Genomic DNA, 19,953 nt, shown 5'->3' with positions numbered 1-19,953 from the left:
AATATTAGAGCATTGTCAAGGTGTCGGATGCAGTATAGTACCCTCTTTCCCAAAAGGCCTGCGGAATGGACTTCAATCCAGCGAAGTGTGAAGTGACAACTCTGGACAGTCGAACCTGAAGGCAGTGTACATGGTTAACGGCAGAGTTCCTAGCAGTTGTGGTGGAACAGAGGGATCTTGGGGTCAGTTCTGGCTGCTTCATTATAGGAAGCTTTAGAGAGGGATGAGATAGAAGTGTATAAGATGGTAAAAGGCAAAGATAGAGTGGATCGCCAACATTTTTTTTACCCCCATAATACAGGAAGACATATTTTTAAGGAGATTGGAGGAAAGAATAGGGGGATTTCAGAGGTAGGTAAGAGCTTGGAGCGCATTACAGAGAAGCAGATACATTAGGAATATTTCAGTGCCTTTTAGGCACATGAATGAAAGAAAACTGAAGGGCTGTGTGGGAGGGAAAGGTTAGATTGATCTTAGAGTAGATTAAAGGGTCGGCACGACATTGTGGGCTGAAGGGCCTGTAATGCAGGACTGTTCTATGAGACAGAAAGAAAGGGATGGAGTCCAAGACAAATTATGGAGAAGGGGACGGAGAAGCAGAAAGAGGGATAAAGAGAAAGTTACAGAGATAAAAATAAAGGAGAGAGGATAGAAGGAAACTGACGAAGAGGAAGAGGGCACAGAAACAAGAGGCAATGATAGCAAGGCAGAGGCAGAAACTATTGTCTGTTAAAGAGCAAGACAGTAGCACAGAGAAGCAAAAAAAAGCAGTTAAAGTGAGCGGAAGTGAGGAAATAAAGTTGCAGAAGAGGAAAGGGAAATAAAGAGTTGTACAAGAGACAGAAATAGCAAGGGAAACATAGTGAGAGTCAGAGACAGGAACAGGGAAACTTGCAAAACTGATGAACAGTAATACTGAATATAAATAATGACTGACAAAGACAGAAACTATGAGATCACAGGGAGGAGAGCGAAAGGGGAAAGAAATGATAGAGGGCAGCAGAGAGAGGGAGAGAGAGACAGATGAAACAGAAACAATGAGAGATAGAGAGACAGAGATAGAGATGAAACAGAGAGAGAGACAAAGAGAGACATCAGTGATGGAGCGATACAGAGACAGAGAGATACAGAGACAGGGAAAGAGAGAGATACAGACAGAGAGAGATGAGACAGAGAGAGAGATACAGATAGAGGCAGAGATGCAGAGACAGAGAGAAACAATAAAATGATACTGGAAATGTGCAGAAACAGAATGAGTTGTGAATGGATTGAGCGAATGAACAAAGAAAGAGGAACTGAAAGCAGGAAATGGAGAAAGTAACTGAGGAAAATGCAGTGGGATTCATTTCACGTAGGGCATAAAACACTTCTACCATGGACAGTCCCAACTCTGGCCGCAAAAGGAGGAGGGGTGGGCATGGAGCAGCCCCAACCCATTAAAGACCCAAAGCTACAGAAATACCAACAGGATCTCTGAAAACCTCATCTGTAGGAGAGGAAGGATCTCCGGATGGGCTACACCTGGGACTTGAGAGATTGGCTTTGGACAGATAACTCTGGCGAGCTGCTGTCGGTGGCCTGTGCCCCTAGAGGGGTGATGGGCTTGAGCAAATAAGTAAGGCATCACACATGGGCGGCAGGAGATAAAGAGCTAAAATAGTGCAGGAATAGAGAAAGAGGATGGGCAGAGAGCTGCGGATATTTAGTCACTGTAACAGATCAGAATCACTGACTTACAGTATGTTGTGAAATTTGCTATTTTGTGGCAGCAGTACAGAGCAAAATATAAAAATCTATAAATTACAATAATAAATACATATTTTAAGCAATTAATTAAATAAAGAGAGCAGAAATAGTGAGGCAGTGTTCGTGAGTTAGTCCGTTCGTTCAGAAATCTGATGGCAGAGGGGAAGAAGCTGTTCCTAAAACATTGGGTGTGTGTCTTCAGGCTCCTGTGCCACCTTCTTGATGGCAGTAGTAAGGAAAGAACATGTCCTGGATGGTGGGGGGACCTTAATGATGGATGCCAGCTTTTTCAGGCATCACCTTTTGACGATGTCCTCAATGCTGGGTTGCAAACCTCTTCGCCTTGTGGGTCCATTCTGTCATCCCATGTGCCTAACCCCTAACAGCTGCTGTTCACAGGAAATACACCACTCCTGAGTTAAAATTCATCAAGTATCAAAGAAACACAATGCAGATGGAACTTAACCCTGATGTGTGAGGTAATACATTTTGGGATAGGACATTTACAATGAATTGTATGTTCCAGGGTGTATAGGGAGACATCGTGTACATCTACGGGCCCCTAAAGCTGGTGGCATGGGTAGATAAGGTGGTGATAGAGGCAAGAAAAGGGAGAATGCTTGCCTTGATTGGATATGGAATACAAGAAGTCATGATACTTCTTTAAAAGCCCACAGCTGGAGCAGTTTTGGTCACTGCACTATAGGAGGGACATGAATATGTGGAGAGGTTGCAAAGGACATTTACCAGGATGGTACTTGGGATGAAAAGTTTCAGTTGCGAGGAGAGTCTGGATAGGCTGGGTTCGTTTTCCTTAAGGCTGGGAGATGTACGGAGTGATCAGGGGCACAGAGAAGATGGACAGTGAGAAACTTTCTCCCATAACGTTGAAAACCAGATGGAATAGGCTTAAGGTGAGGAGTAAGAGGGGATCTGACAGGGGGAAAAAAGATCACTCAGAGGGTGAGATAGGACGATGAGATCAGCTTCTGGCAAATGGGATTAGTATGGGTGGGCTGAAGGGTCTCTTTTGGAATAAAATAGGAGAATTAGAATCAGAGGATTACAGGACATGTGAGAAGCTGGTTGAATCTGAGGGAGGGTGAGAGGGGCGACAGTCAGCAGAGAGGCACAGAGGCAGAGGCGAATTCACTGGACCAGCGCCACGGGGCACGAAGCGGTGACCAGTTCAAGAATCCTCGGAGAGGAAGAGAAGTGTGTGTCCCGGACTGTCAGACTCTATTCACCGCCCGTGGGCTCCTCCCAGACCTGTCGCGCCCGAGTCCCCTCCAGCCATGCTTTCTCTCGGCTTCACGGCCCCACCTTCCGCTTCAGATCAGCCGCGGCGTGGGGAATCCCCGCAGCACATGCGCATTCCTCTGGCACACCTTCGGCAAGCCCTCGATATAAGCGAGCCGGAGGAAGCGGGAGCCGAGATTAACGCTGCTGGTGGAGAGAGACAGAGGGACACACAGGCGCAGTCACTGTCAGAGAGAGACACACACACAGAAAGAGGGATAAACGCACAGAGAGGGACGGGCAGACAGACAGTCGCAGAAAAAGAAATACAGAGAAAAAGGCAAAGTCACAAACAGAGAGAGAGCTAAAAAAGTGGGACAGAGAAACACACACACACAGTGTAGCAGAGATACACTGAGGTACATACAGAGTATAGCGCACACACAGAAACAGAGTAACACGGACGTACACACACACACAGAGGCATACAGATTATAGTACAGACGCAGTCAGTCACCGCGGCTCTGATACAGTGACACCCAGGCACGGAACGGACAGTCGGGACCTGTGTCCGGAGCCGGAGAGCGCTCTGTGGATATAACGTGCAGAGGGAGCCGGCGGCAGTCCGGGGCGATGAGCCGATCAGGCGCTGCGCTGTGAGCGGGACCGAGGCTGACCATGAATTTGGGCGTCGCATTGCTCACCTTGTGGCACCTGTGGCTGGAGACCGAGGTGAGCAGGAGGTGGGGAGGAGTGGGGCGTTGGGGACAGGGGTCGAGGTCAGGATGCAAGTGCGTACGGATGGGGTGAGTCAGACGCCAGGTGGTCCATGATTGACGCGGGCTGGACCGCGAGGAGTTCGGTCATCGGGGATATTTCATGTACATTTAGTAGAAGGCCATTCGGCCCGTCGAGACTGTGCTGGGTCTCTTAACAAACCCATTCCCGGTAATTCTCCCTGTACTCTATTCAATCCACATTGCCACCCCCATCACCCCAACACCCTACGGCATCCTACAGCTGCCGAGTAATCCGGGGGAGCTGGAGTGTGGAAGGAAACGATATCATAACATTATGGGTCTCCCGCAGCTCCAGGATCTCATCCACCACCTTGACAGCAGCTGGGTACGGGCAATTAAATATTTGCTCAGTCTGTGAAGCCCACATCCTTTGAATTATAAGGAAGAGCTTGCAAACTCCACACGGACAGCACCAGAAGCTGGGCTCGAACTGTCCCTGCCGGCTATTCCAGTGGCCCGTGGAGGGTTAATGATTGGACTCCTTTCACCGCTCGTGGGGGGGGGGGGAGTGGGTGCTTTGGGACCTTGCCTCACCACGCGTGTTTCTCGCCCCCCGCAGGGTGACTGGATCCCTCCTGAAGACAGACACCGGAGCTTCCTCTTCCATCCGACACTGGGTAAATGATTCCAGCGGTGTCCTGCAGGGGCTGCGAGCGGGGCGCGGGCACTGAGGAACGGGAGAAAGGGAGGGGGGGGATGAGGTGGCGGTGCGAGGGTAGAGCTGCACCCTCTACCCGTGGATAGAACATATCCACGGGGCTGTGACAGCGGAGTGAAGTCGCTGGGCAGACAGCCAAATTCTAGACGATAGCTTCAGGGGCAAGAGTTCAAATCTCACTGGCGACGAGAGTAGCTGGGGACCTTCAATTTAAGTAATTTATTAAATCTAGGAGTTGGGAACAAGAAAAGACGAGCAGGAGTAAGTTCAAATCTATTGGAAGCACGAGGCTGCAAATGCTGGAATCTGGAGCGACAATCTGTTAGAGGGGCTCGGTGGGCAGAAATCTTGCATCAGGCAGAGTGTAGTACAGTAGTGGATTGTGTACGAGAAAAAATCCACCTGATTCCTTTCGTGTTACAACTCCCAGACCCGCAAACGTGGCTAGGTGCAGAAAAACACACAAAGTGCTGGAGGAACTGAACGGGTCAACGGGCTTTTAGTGTTTGCTGCTCTGGGCTTTTAGCGTCTGCAGAACATCTTGTGTTTAATGTTCCACAGGTCAGGCAGCAAAAGGCAGTCGGTAGTTCAGGCTGATGACCCCCTCAGCAGTTCCCTGAACCCGAAACTCCTTCCACAGGCGCTGCTTGTCCCACTGTGTGTCCGCAGCATTCCCCTGATTTTGTTTCAGGTTTCTGACATCCACGGGTTTTAAGTTTTTTTTAAATTAAAAAAAATCCAACAATGTACTGGTTATTTCTCCTCAGTTTGGCAGTAAGAGTCAGCGGTGCCAGAGGTGACCATGTCCTGTGAATTAATTAAAAGCAATATGGTGGGTCTGGATCACTTTAGAGCAGAGATGCAGTACCTGAAGCATATTGGTGGACAATGGTAACGGAAGATTAGCATCAAAACCTACAGTACAGTGCATTGTTCCCATCAAATCTACTCAGTAAGGATTGTGCAGAGTCCTGCGATAGCCCTAACCGTACGTCTGTGGAATGTGGGATGAACCCGGAGCACCCGGTGGAAAGCCCGCGCAGTCGCGGGGAGAAGGTACAAATTCCCTGCAAACTGCAGCGGGATTGAACCCAGCTTGCTGGCGCTGTGATAGCGTTACGCTAACCGCTCCACTACGTGGCTGCGCAGCCCTGGGGCATCACTCACGTTGGCCCCGCTGGCGTCCGGGGCAGCAATGAAGGCCCTCCGTCCCTGCTCAGGGCTTCCTTCATCGCGTCAGTAGCTCGGTTTTCACTACTGTCAGTCCTGCCAGTCCCGGGTGGAGACCCAGGAATACCGTCCCACTCAAATGTAGGAGGATTCTTCGTTGCTGTTTCCGTAACAATTTTATTTTGACCGGTCAGGGTTGTCAGCCCTGAGCTGAACCCCTGAACCTGGAGGACAGGTGGACCACTCTCAGTCTGACCTCTACCCTTTGACCTGTCTGGCATGGGTGACCCTACCAAGAGCCAAAGCTCAAGGCCCTGACTCCAGCCAACATAACTCCTCGGGTCATTGAGGCGCGCAAGCCTCCAGACCCTACGGTCAGGATGTGGTCCTCTTGAGGATCCCGTGGCATTAGCGTGATAATCTTGCTGGCCTGAGGTGTTCTGTAGGTAGGGTCAGTGGTGCTATCCCTCCTCTTTGCAGCCAGATCTCCTTCATATCCAACGGGAACCATGGAAGGGATAGGCGGCAAGATCTGCCGCTACTTGTTCAGGTCACAGCTCTGCTGGGAAGGGGACACCATGCGCTCCCTGGGCTTTGTGAATGGGAAGGCTGTTGGGGAGGACAGGGCGGATTCTTGTCGAGCAGAGTTGCCCTGAGAATGGATAAAGGTGCGAGGAGGTGTGCGCGTGAAAGGGGTGAGACTGACTTTGACGTTGCGGCTCCTGGCACAGCAGCTGAAATTGCAGAGTTTTCTGTGGTCTGTGTTTCGAGATCAAGAGGTGGCGCTGAGGTGTGTTCGCGGGTCAGGGGCCTGCTCCGCTCCCCGTGCTACGAGCGCTCCTGAATGCATTCTTTTTTTTTGAGTTCCATAATGACATTTCAATTCTTGCCTGTTATGTCTGCCAGCTATTGCAACCTCAGTTCAGCTGCTATCTAAGAAAGCCCAGTGTTTCCTGGAATTGTCTAGAAGTCGAAACGACTTTGGCGAGCTTCCACTGCCTCCTTGCAGTCTAACAGCGCGGCATCACGGGAGGCCGCCGGGCTGCCCATGTTTCTGGGTTTTGTCCCACCATTGTTAAATGCCAGTCTCTCTCTTGTTTTTCAAATACAATGAATCTGCTTCTAAATATAGGCGCCCTGTTTTAACATTCCAACTGTCCTGACCAGGATGGAATTTGTCGAATAGTTTCCTGATAGTTTGTGTTTGCAATTGTCTGAAACATTCAAATGAACAAAGTTTCTTTCTTTTGCCCGCGGGTCTGACCTTCACATTAACATTTCTACTTCGTAAATGTGACACGATTAACATTTCAGTCTGCTCGATTCTTTCTTCGTGCTCTTAACCCTTGTGAGGTTGGAGCGACACACCCATTCTCTGCGGAGCTGGATCTGTGATGCGGGTTTCACGGGAGGGCATCATGCTTTCAGCCGGGGCTTCCCAACCGTTTTAATGCCGTGGACCCCCTCCCATTAACCGCGGGGGTCTGTGGACCACAGGTTGGGGTCCCCTCACTTTAAACCAATCACAGTTCCATCACTTTGTATAGTAGCAGTTTTAAATAGTTTTCCATGGGGGGGGGGCGCTCTGTCCCTGATCCCTGTCAGGCCCCCACCTCTACCTGGTGCTTATTTACCACAGTGAGGTGTGCCACCCACCAACCCACCACTCTAATCACAGGACAACCTGCATCGGTCAATCAACCTGGCACATCTTCTAACTGAGTATGCCCGCAGGAAAAGGTATCTCAGAGTTGTGTGTGGTGACTCTGATCATAAATCTTTGAACTTTGAACTGTGGGAGGAAATCGGAGTGTTAGGAGGAAACTCTTCACGGGGAAAGAGTACAAGCTCCTCGCAGAGGGCGCCAGAATCGAACTCTGAACTCCGGAATGCCGTGAGCTGTAATAACGTCACAGTAACTGCCACCGTGGTGCCCAGTGCTGTCCTTAAACCGATCCAGACCGAAATTTTGTTCACCCATCCTAATACTTCTCCCTTGCCTTTTTGTTGAAAATACTCCTCGGACAGACCTGTGGACTCGGTTGTGTCAGAACTTTTGTAGGAATTGGACGGATTATTGTGCCTATGTTCCCCTCCCATTGCCTCCCCATCCCCATCCACACCGCCTGTGTTGCTCTGACGTTCCGGAGTTCGATTCGCTCTTGTATGAAATATTTGCTGGCTGACTCCCCCCACTGACCTGTAATCCCCTCATCTGAGGCAGGCGTCCCCTGGGATTTGGCCCCTAGGTTCCTGGTAAGAATTTACCTTGACCAACTCTGCAACTTCCTTTGTGAGTTGATGAGAGAGAAAATTGATGTTTGTTGAAACATCCTGATTACAGGCCAAGGGGACAGGTGTTTAAATTCAGAAAGAGTAACAAGGTATTACCAGCGTCATGGGTGATCATCAGAGAGAATGTTTGTATAGGAGATATTGAAATTGGGCCGGAGGAGGGGGAATCTTTCCACATGCAGAGCTGTGAGACTGTGGTGTCCCTCACTAGGTTTGTGACTGAAGCAAAGCTGTTGCCAAAATTAATGACTGAATTTGACTGTTGGATCAGGGAAGGAGAATGGAATGGACAGAAAGGCAGAGCTTGTAAACATTCCCTCAACCCTCTGGTTTTGACGAACGGCGGAAAAAAATTCCTGCAGATGCCAGAATACTGAAATAAAAGCAAAAAGAGCTGGAAATGATCAGTGGATTAGGCACGTTTAGTGTTTCAGGCGGATGAGCTATCGAGTCAGCACAGTACTGATGAGAGGTCACATTTTAACCTGTTACTCTGTCCGCAGATGCTGCCTGATCCCCTGAGAGTTTCAAATAAATCCTGTCGCCCAAGGACATACTACTCTGCCGAGCTCTCAGGATATCTCCGCCTGAAAGCTGCGAATCTTGTCTTTTGATCAAAGACTTAGACTGAGACAGGGAGATTTTTTTGTTTGGTGGATAGTACAGATCATGTTTGATGGGCTGAGTGGCCACAGCTGGGACAACACTACAACAGAGACAACAGCAGTGTGAAGGTGGTGCAACCCTCTGCCTGAATTGCTGGTGCCCACCACTCTCAGTTTAAATGAGGTGCTGGATGATTCCTGGCGGGCAACATTTCGGGAACTACGTTGACAACCCCAGTCAGATCCCTAATCCCACTCGGTATTCAGCTGCTGACCCAAGATGTGTGATCTCTCCACAGCCATGTCATCATGGAGGTAAAATGAGTTATCCCTGGCATTTCACACTTTACCCCTCTGGAGGAAGATGTGTATTAAATGATCTGGTTTTCAGTGGAAGGCTGTTACTGATAGTGACTTCAAGACACCAGCTGTGGTGACCAGCTCCTGGGCCAGTGCACTCGGGTAATTGGATCACGAAGAGGCTGGAATTAGCTCTGGAAGTCAGCTACGGAAACTGTTTTCTCACAGGCTTTGGACAGTGCTTTCACAAGCACCTTTCGACTTCTTAACCTGCAGCTGTTCCCTCAACCTCGCGGCACGAGCCCTGGAATTTTCAACTCCAGATGCTCTGAAAGCTCTCACGTTCTTATCTCCATGCCAATGTGAAAGGCCATTCAGCCCCTCTGATCTATCACAGGAGGAGTCTGCTCAGCTCCTCTGATCTATTACAGAGCGCTGTTCCAACCCTTGGAAATGGTCCGTGTGGCCGACTTTCATTTCTTTCATCAGCTTCTCTGCATTAACTCCCAGGGGCAGTTAGGAAAATTAGATCTGGCAGGCAAAAAACAAGGTGCAGGAGGAACTCGGTGAGTCAGGCAGTGTCAGGGGAAGGAAAATGGAGAGTTAACATCTGGAATAAAATATAACACCATTCCGCTTTTCTAATTCAAAGGACGAGGTGAAAATAATTTATATTAGTCTTCAACTGACCTGAAAGGTGAATAACTTTAATGTACAATTTCTAGACTGGTGTGGATGGTAACCAGCTTGTGTTTGGTTTCAGAGGCGGACATTGAGAATCCTGACGACCTTGGTTTGGTGTCCGTAAGCGAAGACGATCGTGCGAAAGCGGTGCGTGTGACCCGTAGTACAGGTAAGGGGTGTTTCAGTATCAATTGCCTAGGGCCATATTTAATTATTTGGCAATTCAGCACGGTAGAATCAGCGCTTTGAGCCATGGTGCCCCAGCAAACCCCTGACAAAACCAAGTCACCCTTACCGAATCACAGGACAATTTACGATGACCTGTTGACTTGCCCCGCACGTCTCTGGGTTGTGGGAGGAAACCAGAGGACCCGGAGGAAATCCATGCATTCCGCAGGGAAGACATCACAGAGACTCCTTACAGAACCACGCCGGAATTGAACTCTGGAACGCCCTGATCTGTAATGGCATCGCGCAAACTGCCAGACTGCCGCGGCGCACTTCGGCAAATGTTTCCAGTCTGTCGTTACCTGGCCGGGCTGATCAGCAGCCCGAACGAAGGCTGTGATGCTTGCCACAGGAGAGGTTCGTCAGGGTCCCGGGGTGCCGGGGTACTTGTAGTTAGGGTCAGAGGGGAGCGCGGTTAGTCGTCAGGAGGAAGGTATTTAAAGAGGAAATTCGCGTGACTGGGGCTTTGATAGCTGGAAATATGGCCGCCAGTTGGTTGGCATGGTAGCGAGGTGAGTAGCACAATGCTAACCCAGCATAGGACATTCCAGAATTGAGTTCAATTCCGGTGTGGTCCTGTAAGGAGCCTGTACATCCTTCCTGTTGGTTTTCCCCCACAGTCCAAAGACGTACCGGATAGATTAATTAGTCATTGTAAAGAAGGGAACACCTCTCCGTGGTATGTCAAATTACCAGGTGAATGGGTGTCTTTGGGGCTCTGCAAGTCTATGTCTTTATTGATGCTTGGTGGAGGGTGCTAATGCTTTTTTTGCTGGTGGGGAGTGTCGTTGCTTTGTTGTTGCTTATGTATGGAAGGGGGGAGCTTTGGTGTTCTAACTGTCATTCATTCTTTGGGGCACTCCTCTGTTTCTGTGGTTGCGAAGAAAAAGAATTTCAGGATGTATATTGTATACACTTCTCTGGCATTAAGTGTACCTGTTGAATTGTCCTGTGATTAGGCTAGGGTTGATTGGGGTTGTGAGGTTGCTGGGGCAGTCTGGCTCAAAGGGGCGGAAGGACCTACCTCGCTGTATTGTTAGGTAGGTAGTATGAGGTCAGGGAGAAAGGAACATGGAGATATTAGAGAGGGTCGTAAGCAGGAAGCGGTTAACACGCCAGGAGTGTTCTGAGGGCTTGAAAGAACGAGAATCTGTGGGCAGAGGTGTCAGTAACCGGGGGCTGAGTGATCCCAGCCCACGCCGACCCATCTCCACCCACACCCACGTGGGTTCAGTGATTCACAGGCTGACGTTTGTTGCGTGTCCCTAATTGACCCAGAGTGAGGGGGGAGGCTAACTGTCAACCACGTTGTGGGGCTGGAGTTAGCGACCAGCTGGCTATCTGAGGGACGTTAGTTGTGAACCATGTTGGTTTTTTCCAGCATCGGTCTCTTGGTTCCAGCTAAATCCAGATGTTTGCCGTCAGTCGGCTCCCCAACCTGAATTTAGCTTTGGAGGTGGGATTTGAACTTGTGCTCTGGATTGTTTCCATTGCTAGTCCATTACCCAATCGCTGTTGTGTCCCTAGTCTCCAGTTAAAATACTCCTTTCCATAGTCCACTCCCTTCCTGTCCTCTCCCCTCCCCGGCAGGTAACCCCCCTGCAACCCCTCCCTTAGACGCCCCAAGCTCTGGTGTATCGGTGCCATCCTAGTGGTACCTGAAGCCAGGGGCTGCCACAACACCATCATCCCCTCACCTTAATGACTCTAAGCTAGGACTTCTCAACCTGTGGCCCACGGACCCCTTGCTTAATGGCATTGGTTCATGGCATTAAAAAGTTTGGGAGCTCCTGGTTTAAGTTGACAGGGTCAAATGTCCATGTCTGCCCTGACCTTCCCTGTTTTTGACTTCAGAATCAGGTTTATTATCATAAGACATAGGAGTTGAATTAGGCCACTCAGCCCATCGAGTCTGTCCACCATTCAATCATGGTTGATTTATTTTCCCTTTCAACCCCATTCTCCAGCTTTTAGCACCCTTACCAGTCAGGAACCTATCAACATCTACTTTAAATATACCCAACAAATTGGCCTCCACAACTGTCTGTGGCAATGAATTCCACAGATTCACCACCCTCTGGCTAAAGAAATTCCTCCTCACTGTTCTAAAGGGGCATCTTTCTATTTTTGGCCTAGACTCTCCCACAATTGGAAACATCCTCTCCACATACCCAGGCCTTTCAATATTTGATAGGTTTCAATGAAATCTCCCCTCATTCTTCTAAACTCCAGTGAGCGCAGGCTCTAAGCTTTCGATCGCTCCTCATATGTAGATATTAACATATGTTAACACTTTCATTCCCAAGATCACGGATGTACATTGTGAAATTTGTTTTGTAGCAGACGTGTAATGCAAACCTTAAAAAGTTACTATAAGCTGCCAGATTATTAGTGCAAAACACTGAGCTAATGTTCATGGGCAGTTCAGAAAAATGATGAAGAGAAAGAAGTTGTCCTTAAAACATGGAATGTTCTTAAACCTCCATATCTCTTCCTGATGAGGAGGACGTGTCCCAGATGAAGGTGTTGTCCTGATGCTCAGCGAGGCAGTGGGGAGGTGGGGCTCAGCTTGAGGGAGGGGAGAGTGCCCGAGACCCCGCTGACTGGTGATCCCATTCCTGTCTCTGCCAGTGGTGGAAATGGCCAAGCCAGCCGAGTGCAAGGTCCGGCCGGAGGTGGTGGAGATAACGCGGAGCATGGTGGATCCCACCAGGGCCAACTTCTACCTGTGGCCGAGCTGCGTGGAGGTCCAGCGCTGCTCCGGCTGCTGCAACTCCAGGATCTACAAGTGCCAGCCCACCAAGGTGCAGGAGCGGCGAGTGAAGGTGAGGACTGGCAGCGGGGAGCCGGGGTGGAGAGGGCTGGGATGCCGGGGGGGGGGCCCCTGAGCCTTGGGAGGATGGGCGGCCGAAGATCTGTGCACCTGGGGTGAGACTAGCTGGTGTGCTGGAGCTTTGAGGAGGATTCTGGACATCGAGAGCCTGGCTGGGAGGAGGGTAGTGTGGTCGCAATAATAATAATTATCACTGACCTACGAATGTCATTTACTGTTTTGTGGTAGCAGAACAAGATATAAAATTATGGTAAGATAAAGTAAACAGTGAAGAAGAGGAATTGCGAGAAAGTGTTCATGGGTACAGGGGACATTAAGAAATCTGATAGTGGAGGAAAGGCTTTTCCTAAACCACTTGGTGCATGGCTTCGGGCTCCTGCACCTCCTCTCCAGTGGTGGGAATGAGAAGGTGGCATGTCCCAGATGGTGAGGTTCCTTAATAATGGAATCTCCTTTAGGCACTGTCCTTGATGGCCGGGAGGATTGTGGTACGTTGGAGAAGGCTGAGCCTCCGACCGTCTGCGGCCTCCGCTGATCCCGTGGGTCGGAGCCTCCACACCAGGCTGCGGTGCAGCCGGTCAGGATGCTCCCCACCCCGCGCGACTTGGGAGGGGTGGACGGTGGGTGGCAGGGAGCTTGGAGCTTGGAGGGGCTTTGGGGAGTGGACTGAGTGAGCCCATGCCAGGGTCACGGCTGAATGGGGAGAGGCAGGCATGGCTGCTGGACAAGACGAGAGCCTGTGGTGGCGGGGGATGTGTCAGCAAACGGGTCTTTCTCAGGCTGGAGGGGGTGTGACTGGTGGAGCTCCCACCCCACCCATCAATTCTTGGCCCTCAGTCATTCACTATTCATATTAATGACCTGGAGGAGATTGCAAAATACAAGGCCTCCAAATCTGCTGATGACACAAAAATAGGTGAAAGAGCAAGCAGCTCTGGGGATGCTCAGATTCTGCAACCGGATATTGATCAGTACATTGAGCGGGTGAGAAGTTTAAATTTGGAAACTGAGGTCATGTGGCTTCAGTACCAGGAACCGCTGCACAGACTTATCAAACTGGAAAGAGATAGTAGATTAACAAAGTACAAAGATCAGTATCTTGCTGCAAGAAGTTTGAAATTGGAGAGTGTTGGCGAGTGTTGCTACAAGGGTACATTTGTTGATAGAATGGTCCTTGGTTCTGGTCATCTTATTTAAGAGGCAGACCAAAAGAGGTTCACTTGGCTAGTTCCTGATCTATCAGGAGTGGTAAAAAGAAATTAGAAGCCTATTCTTTCGAATTTAGGAATATCAGAGGTGTTCTTATTGGAAAAATGAAATCTTAAGGGAGCACAACATTTGTGGTAGGGGCACAAACGAAAAAAATCTGCAGATGCTTGAAATCCAAAGCAACATGCACACACACACAAAATGCTGAAGGAACTCAGCAGGTCAGGCTATGGAAAAGAGTAAACAGTCAATGTTTTGGGGCAAAGACCCTTCATCAGGACTGGAAAGGAAAGGGAGAGGTCAGAGTAAGAAGGTGGGGGAGGGGAGGAAGAACCACAAGGTGATAGGTGAGACCGGGAGAGGGGGAGGTAAAGAGCTGGGAAGTTGATTGGTGAAAGAGATACAGGGCTGGAGAAGGGAGAATCTTATGGGAGAGGACAGAAGGCCATGGAAGAAAGGGAAGGGGGAGGAGCAACAGAAGGACAAGGAGGTTAGTTGTGAGAGGGGACAGAGGCATTTGCCGGAAGTTTGAGAAATCGATGTTCATGCCATCAGGTTGGAGGCTACCCAGACGGAACAGGAGGTGTTGTTCCTCCAACCCGAGTGTGGCCTCATCGCAACAGTAGATTGACACATCGGAATGGGAAGTAGAAGTAAACTGGGTGGCCACCAGGAGATCCCGCTTTTTCTGGCGGATCTCATGTGAGAGAGGCAAGGTGATGGGACAGTCCTTTAAACCGGAGTTGTGCAGGGATTTCTTCTCAGATGGGTAGCAAACCGCTGGAGGGGCCCTGGTGTCGCTAAGAGTTGCAGAAGTCAGATCGTCACAAAAGGGAAGTGGATTGTTGTTTTATGAAAGATCAAATACTCAAGAGCTTTGGGGGAACGTCCCAGGAGTGGAGGTGGAGTCTGGGACAGATTATTCACAATCAGATTTAATATCACTGGCATATGTCGTGAAATTTGCAACTTTATGGCAGAAGGACAATGAAATGCACGATAAATATATATATATATACAGAGAAAACTGAATTACATTACGTAAATGTGTATATATATATATATATATATATTTTAATAGTTAAATTAAAATGAGTAGTGCAAAAAAAAAAGTAGTGAGGTAGTGTTCATGGGTTCAATGTCCATTCAGAAATCAGAAGGCAGAGGGGAAAAAGCTGTTCCTGAATCGCTGAGTGTGTGCCTTCAGGCTTCTGTACCTCCTCCCTGGTGGTAACAATGAAAAGAGGGCATGTTGTGGGTGGTGGTGGTCCTTAATAATGGACACCACCTTTCTAAGGCACAACTCCTTGACAATGTCCAGGATACTACGGAGGCTGGTACCCATGATGGAGCTGACTAATTTTACAACTTTCTGCAACTTATTCCAATCTTGTGCCTTAGCCTCCCTTCCCACCCCCATATCAGACGGTGATTCAGCCAGTCACAATGCTCTCCACAGTACTTATGCTCCTATTGAATGGTGGGAATGGCTTGAAGGGCTGAATGGCCGACTGCTGCTCCAAGTCCTTGTGTGCCCCGACACTTGGGGAACTGTGACCCAGACAAGTGCCTCTGTGGCTTCCTCACCTCTTGGCTCTCCCCGATCAGCTATCTAAAAATAACCCGAGCTAAATGTGCACATGGGTCAGAGGTCAATCCTACTGGCCCGGGAAATTCCCAGCATTTTTCCACAATTAATCAACGAGGGTTGGTGGGGAGTGCCGAGGCTGGGGCCTGGCACTGTGAGTGAGTGTCGTTTATCTAGCTGTGCTGAATGGGTTGGGTCAGCTCCGGGCTCGGTCTACGTTCATGGCAAAGGTGTGCCTCGCTCCCAAAGTCTTCGGGCAAAGGTCCTGTAGACTTTTGGCCATGGATGGGCGAGCTTGCTGTGTGCTCAGACTGGGTGACAATCCTGCTCTAATTGTCCTTTTGCATCCCCCAGGTTAGGAAGCAGGTGTACCGGCGGAAGGGCAACACGATCAAGATGGTGGAGGTGGTGATATTCGATCACGTGGCCTGCAAGTGCATGAATGCAGAGTCCCAGGGGAGAGAGGGTGAGCATCCAAAGGTCTCGACTTACACTGAGTCTCTGCAACCAAGGAGAGGGTTGTAGAGGTTAATATATATATATATATTTCAATAGTTAAATTCAAATAAGTAGTGCAAACAAAAAAAAAGTAGTGAGGTAGTGTTCATGGGTCCATTCAGAAATCAGAAGGCAGAGGGGAAGAAGCTGTTCCTGAATCGCTGAGTGTGTGCCTTCAGGCCCCTGTACCTCCTCCCTGATGGTAGCAAGGGTTGTTTAGTTGTAGAGGGTTCATTGGAGGGAGGGTAGATAATGGGTCCTTGAACAATCTTTGGTTCAACAATGGACATCTGCCAAGAGTCTGTTTTCCAGTTTAGACGACTGCATCCTGTTTTATCTCTGGGCAATGGGTGTCGGAGGTGGGTTGGAATTACTTGATTAGTGTTTGGGAGGACCACAAGTTTGGCTGGCGTTCCATGTTGACCTTTGGTTTGGTCCATAGGTGGCTGGGGTTGGGTCTGTGGGCATCTAGGGTTTGGCAAGTCAGTACCTGCTCTAGCGATGAAGCCAGGAGTCATCCCTCTTCCTAGTAAGTTGCTCAGGGGGGGGCTTTTGCAGATCCGGGGTCTGACGCATGTCTCTTCCCGTCAGGGTCCTTGGTCTCTCCAGCACCCATCATAGTCCGGGCCCGCAAGTACAGCAGCAGAAAACGGAAACATCGGATGTCCCAACACTGGGACATCGCTGGGGCGAAAGGAGTCCACCACACATAGCAAGCCTTGAGATTCAGGTGAGGAGCTCCGGACACCACACTCCCTCTCTCTCCGGATGAGAGGAACGCTACGTGAAGGGGGCTTGGGGAGGGAATGCCCAAAGGTCGGAATGGCGCCGCACGAAAGCAGCTTCCATCATCAAAGCATCCAGCCCTGGTCCTTTTCTCACTACCACCATCACTGGGTGGAGAAACGTCTCTGCCAAAGGAGGTGGAAGGCGCTCCTCCCCTCCGCTGGCCTGCAGCTCACCCTTGGGCAGGGTGTAGCTCCTGCTTAGCCCCCCCCCGATCAGGGTCACGTGAAGCAGGGGGTTGGCGGATGGTCATGTGAGCAGCTGGTGCACATTACAAGTCCTTGTTGTGCGACCGCTGACACCAAGTGAACCATTTCTGAAGAGTGTTGATGCTCACAAGAAGGCAATGGCAAAAAAAGTCTCCATAGAAACATTTGCTAAGAAAGACCATGATCACCCACATCATACGACATGGTACATAACAAACAAAAAGCCATTACTACAGGCAGCCTGGGTCCTACTCCTCCAGGTTCAGGAACAGTTATTACCCTTCAACCATCAGGCTACTGAACTAGTACGGTTAACCACCAAGAACTGCTTCTATGACCTACAGATTCACTGTTAGGAACTTTTTACATCTCATGTTCTGTGTATTATTTTCACTTACACAGTTTTGTCTTTTGCATATTGTGTTTATTAGTCGTTGTATCTTGTCTTTATAAAATTCTGTTGTATTTCCTTGTTCCCTGTAGTTACTGCAATGAAAAAAATCTCTAGGGCATTTTGTAATGTGTGCTTGGGTAATAAACTTACATTGAAACTTTGAACAGGGAGAGGGAGGAAAGTCAGAGTCATACAGCATGGAAGCAAGCCCTTCAGCCCATTTCATCCATGCTGACCAGGATTTCCAACCAAGCAAATCCCATTTGCCCATGTTTGGTCCTTGTCCCTCTAAACCAGAGGTTCCCAATTTGGGTCCATGGACCCCTTGGTTAATGGTCCATGGCATAAAGGTTGGGAACCCCAGCTCTAAGCCTTTCCTATCCATGTCAAGAGCATTTTAAATGTTGTTAATGTACCTACCTTAACCCACTTCCACTGGCAGCTTCTTTCATACACTGTCCACACTTTATGTGACAACATTACCCAGGTTCTTATTAACTTTCTCCCCCTCATCTTAAACCTATCCTCTCTAGTTCTTGAGTCCCCAACCCTGGGGGAAAAAGACCGTGTTCATTCACTCTCTTTGTACCCTTTATGATTTTGAACATCTCATCCTCAAACTTCAAAGTAAATTTATTGTCAAAGTGCATGTATGTCATCATATACAACCTTGAATTTTATTTTTGAGCATGCATACTCAATAAAGACAAAATAATAAATAAGCAGTAAATATTGAGAAGGTGAGATGAAGAGTCCTTGAAAGTGAGTCTGTAGGTTGTGGGAACTGTTCAGCGATGGGGAGAGTGAAACTGAGTGAAGTTATCCCATCTGGTGCAAGAGCCTGATGGTTGAGGGGTATTAACTGTTGGTGAACCTGGTGGTGTGAGTCCTGAGGCTCCTGTACCGCCACGTTAGTGGCAGCAGCGAGGAGAGAGCATGTCCTGGGTGGACGGGGTCCCTCCTGATGGATGGCGCCTTTTCTGCGACGCCACTCCGTGTAAAATGTGCTCGGTGGTGGGGAGGGCTTTACCCGTGATGGACTTGAACAGCATCCACCGCCTTTTGCAGGATTTTCCATTCAATAAGCTCCAACCCGCTCAACCTTTCTCCTTGTCTCAGTCCGGGTCGATCTCCCGTGCACTCAGAGTGTGGATTGGGAGTGGGGCGGACTCGGCAAGGAGTTTGAGCGGAGTTTCAGCACTCACACTTCCCGCTTTCTCTCTCTCTCTGTAGATTATCTTCTGGGACGGTGTGACACTAGAGATCCAAGGCAGACCTGCTTTACACAGCCAACGGGAGATAATCCTCCGGGGACTACGTACCTTTCGTGTAAAGGGACGAATACAACACCACTGTGCACTAAGGACCAAAATATTGACTTTCAGCAAATGATTTCTAAGCAACGACCACTGGATTTTATTGAGCAAAGACTGGAGCCAATCAGCATTGAGTTGTCTGCTGGAGGCCGTGTTGAGACTTGGCTCTTTGCACTGTACATTGAGCTTTTCCCTGTTAATATTTGACATTTAATGTTTGTTTCTGCGCACTGCAGCGAAGAGGAGGCCCATCCTTCTGCTGCTGGCTGGCTTGGCCAGTTGGTGTAGCATTTCGAGAGGTTCCTTTCCGAACCGCCTGTCCCCTCCCCGGACAGAGATGGAGCCCAGCTTCCCCCTTGTCCCTGACTGGCTCAATTCAGTGACACTCTGCTCCGTCCCGACTCCTGGGCTTCTGATCTGTCGGAGTTAAACGGGTCGGGGACGGAGCCCGAGGCTCAGGATCTGGCAGCGGAGGGGAGAGGAGGGGAGGGGGGTTGTTCCCACGTTCTGCACCGGACTGCCGCCGCCTCCTGCTTGTTCACGCACTTCAGGGACTGGAGACCCGCCGGTGCTACAGACCGGGGCAGATCGCAGATCGATCGCTGTTCAATCGAGATCGCAGGTGGTGCCTGAATGGAGCAGTGAAGATTACTAGGTTACTGCTGTAAATATTGAATCTCAACTGTGTTTTTAAAGTTAAATAGACTAATTATTTATATATTTAAAGATGTAAAAGTTTCTATGAAGTATAATAAACGGCTGTTTGTGGTAATGCTGTGAGGCCAGGTGTGCATGAGTCACGCATTCCTGCCGCAGGAACTCGCGAATGTGCATGGGATAATTGGACGCTGATTCATGTCGCTAATTGTCTTAATTTTGTAAGAGGACTTTCCCCGCTCTGATGCAATCCCTGCTGTCCGCTTCCCTGCGCAACAACATCGCCAGACAGTGCGGGAGACTTCAGATGCCAGTCTGGCATTTGCCTCGCCGACTGCCAGGTGAGGTTGTGTGCAGGTAACAGCAGAGGCTGCCACGCTTCACTCAGACAGGGCGGGAGGGGCAAGCAGCGAGCCGTGGCCCTGACGCACTGCGGAGGAATGTACTGACCTCCTTCCCCCGGGTTTGTCCAGCGGGGCGGAACGATGGAAGCTGCCCGCTAGAGCCCGGTTACAGCGGGAAACCTTGAGTAACATGCATTGCCAGTCCCAATGAAGGGTCTCGGCCTGAAATGGCTCATTATTTTCCTTCATAGATTTATAACATATAACAATCACAGCACGGAAACAGGCCATCTCGGCCCTCCTAGTCCCTGCCGAACTCTTAATCTCACCTAGTCCCACCTACCCGCACTCAGCCCATAATCCTCCACTCCTTTCCTGTCCATATACCTATCCA

At 49.5% G+C, this 19,953-nt stretch overlaps 1 protein-coding gene across 1 annotated transcript; it reads left to right on the top strand.

Annotated features, from left to right (window-relative positions):
* Positions 1–3,193: 3,193 nt before the first annotated feature.
* LOC132383087 (platelet-derived growth factor subunit B-like) lies at positions 3,194–19,340 on the top strand. The gene is made up of 7 exons (XM_059953867.1): positions 3,194–3,717; positions 4,345–4,402; positions 9,577–9,666; positions 12,357–12,550; positions 15,710–15,821; positions 16,445–16,583; positions 18,476–19,340. Exons 1-6 carry the CDS (start codon positions 3,664–3,666, stop codon positions 16,564–16,566), a joined length of 630 nt encoding a protein of 209 aa, XP_059809850.1. The 5' UTR covers positions 3,194–3,663; the 3' UTR covers positions 16,567–16,583; positions 18,476–19,340.
* Positions 19,341–19,953: the final 613 nt, after the last annotated feature.

This window comes from Hypanus sabinus, chromosome 29 (genome assembly GCF_030144855.1).
Source record: "Hypanus sabinus isolate sHypSab1 chromosome 29, sHypSab1.hap1, whole genome shotgun sequence".
Taxonomy (NCBI): Eukaryota; Metazoa; Chordata; class Chondrichthyes; order Myliobatiformes; family Dasyatidae; genus Hypanus; species Hypanus sabinus.
This window is presented reverse-complemented; position numbering and strand designations above follow the sequence as displayed.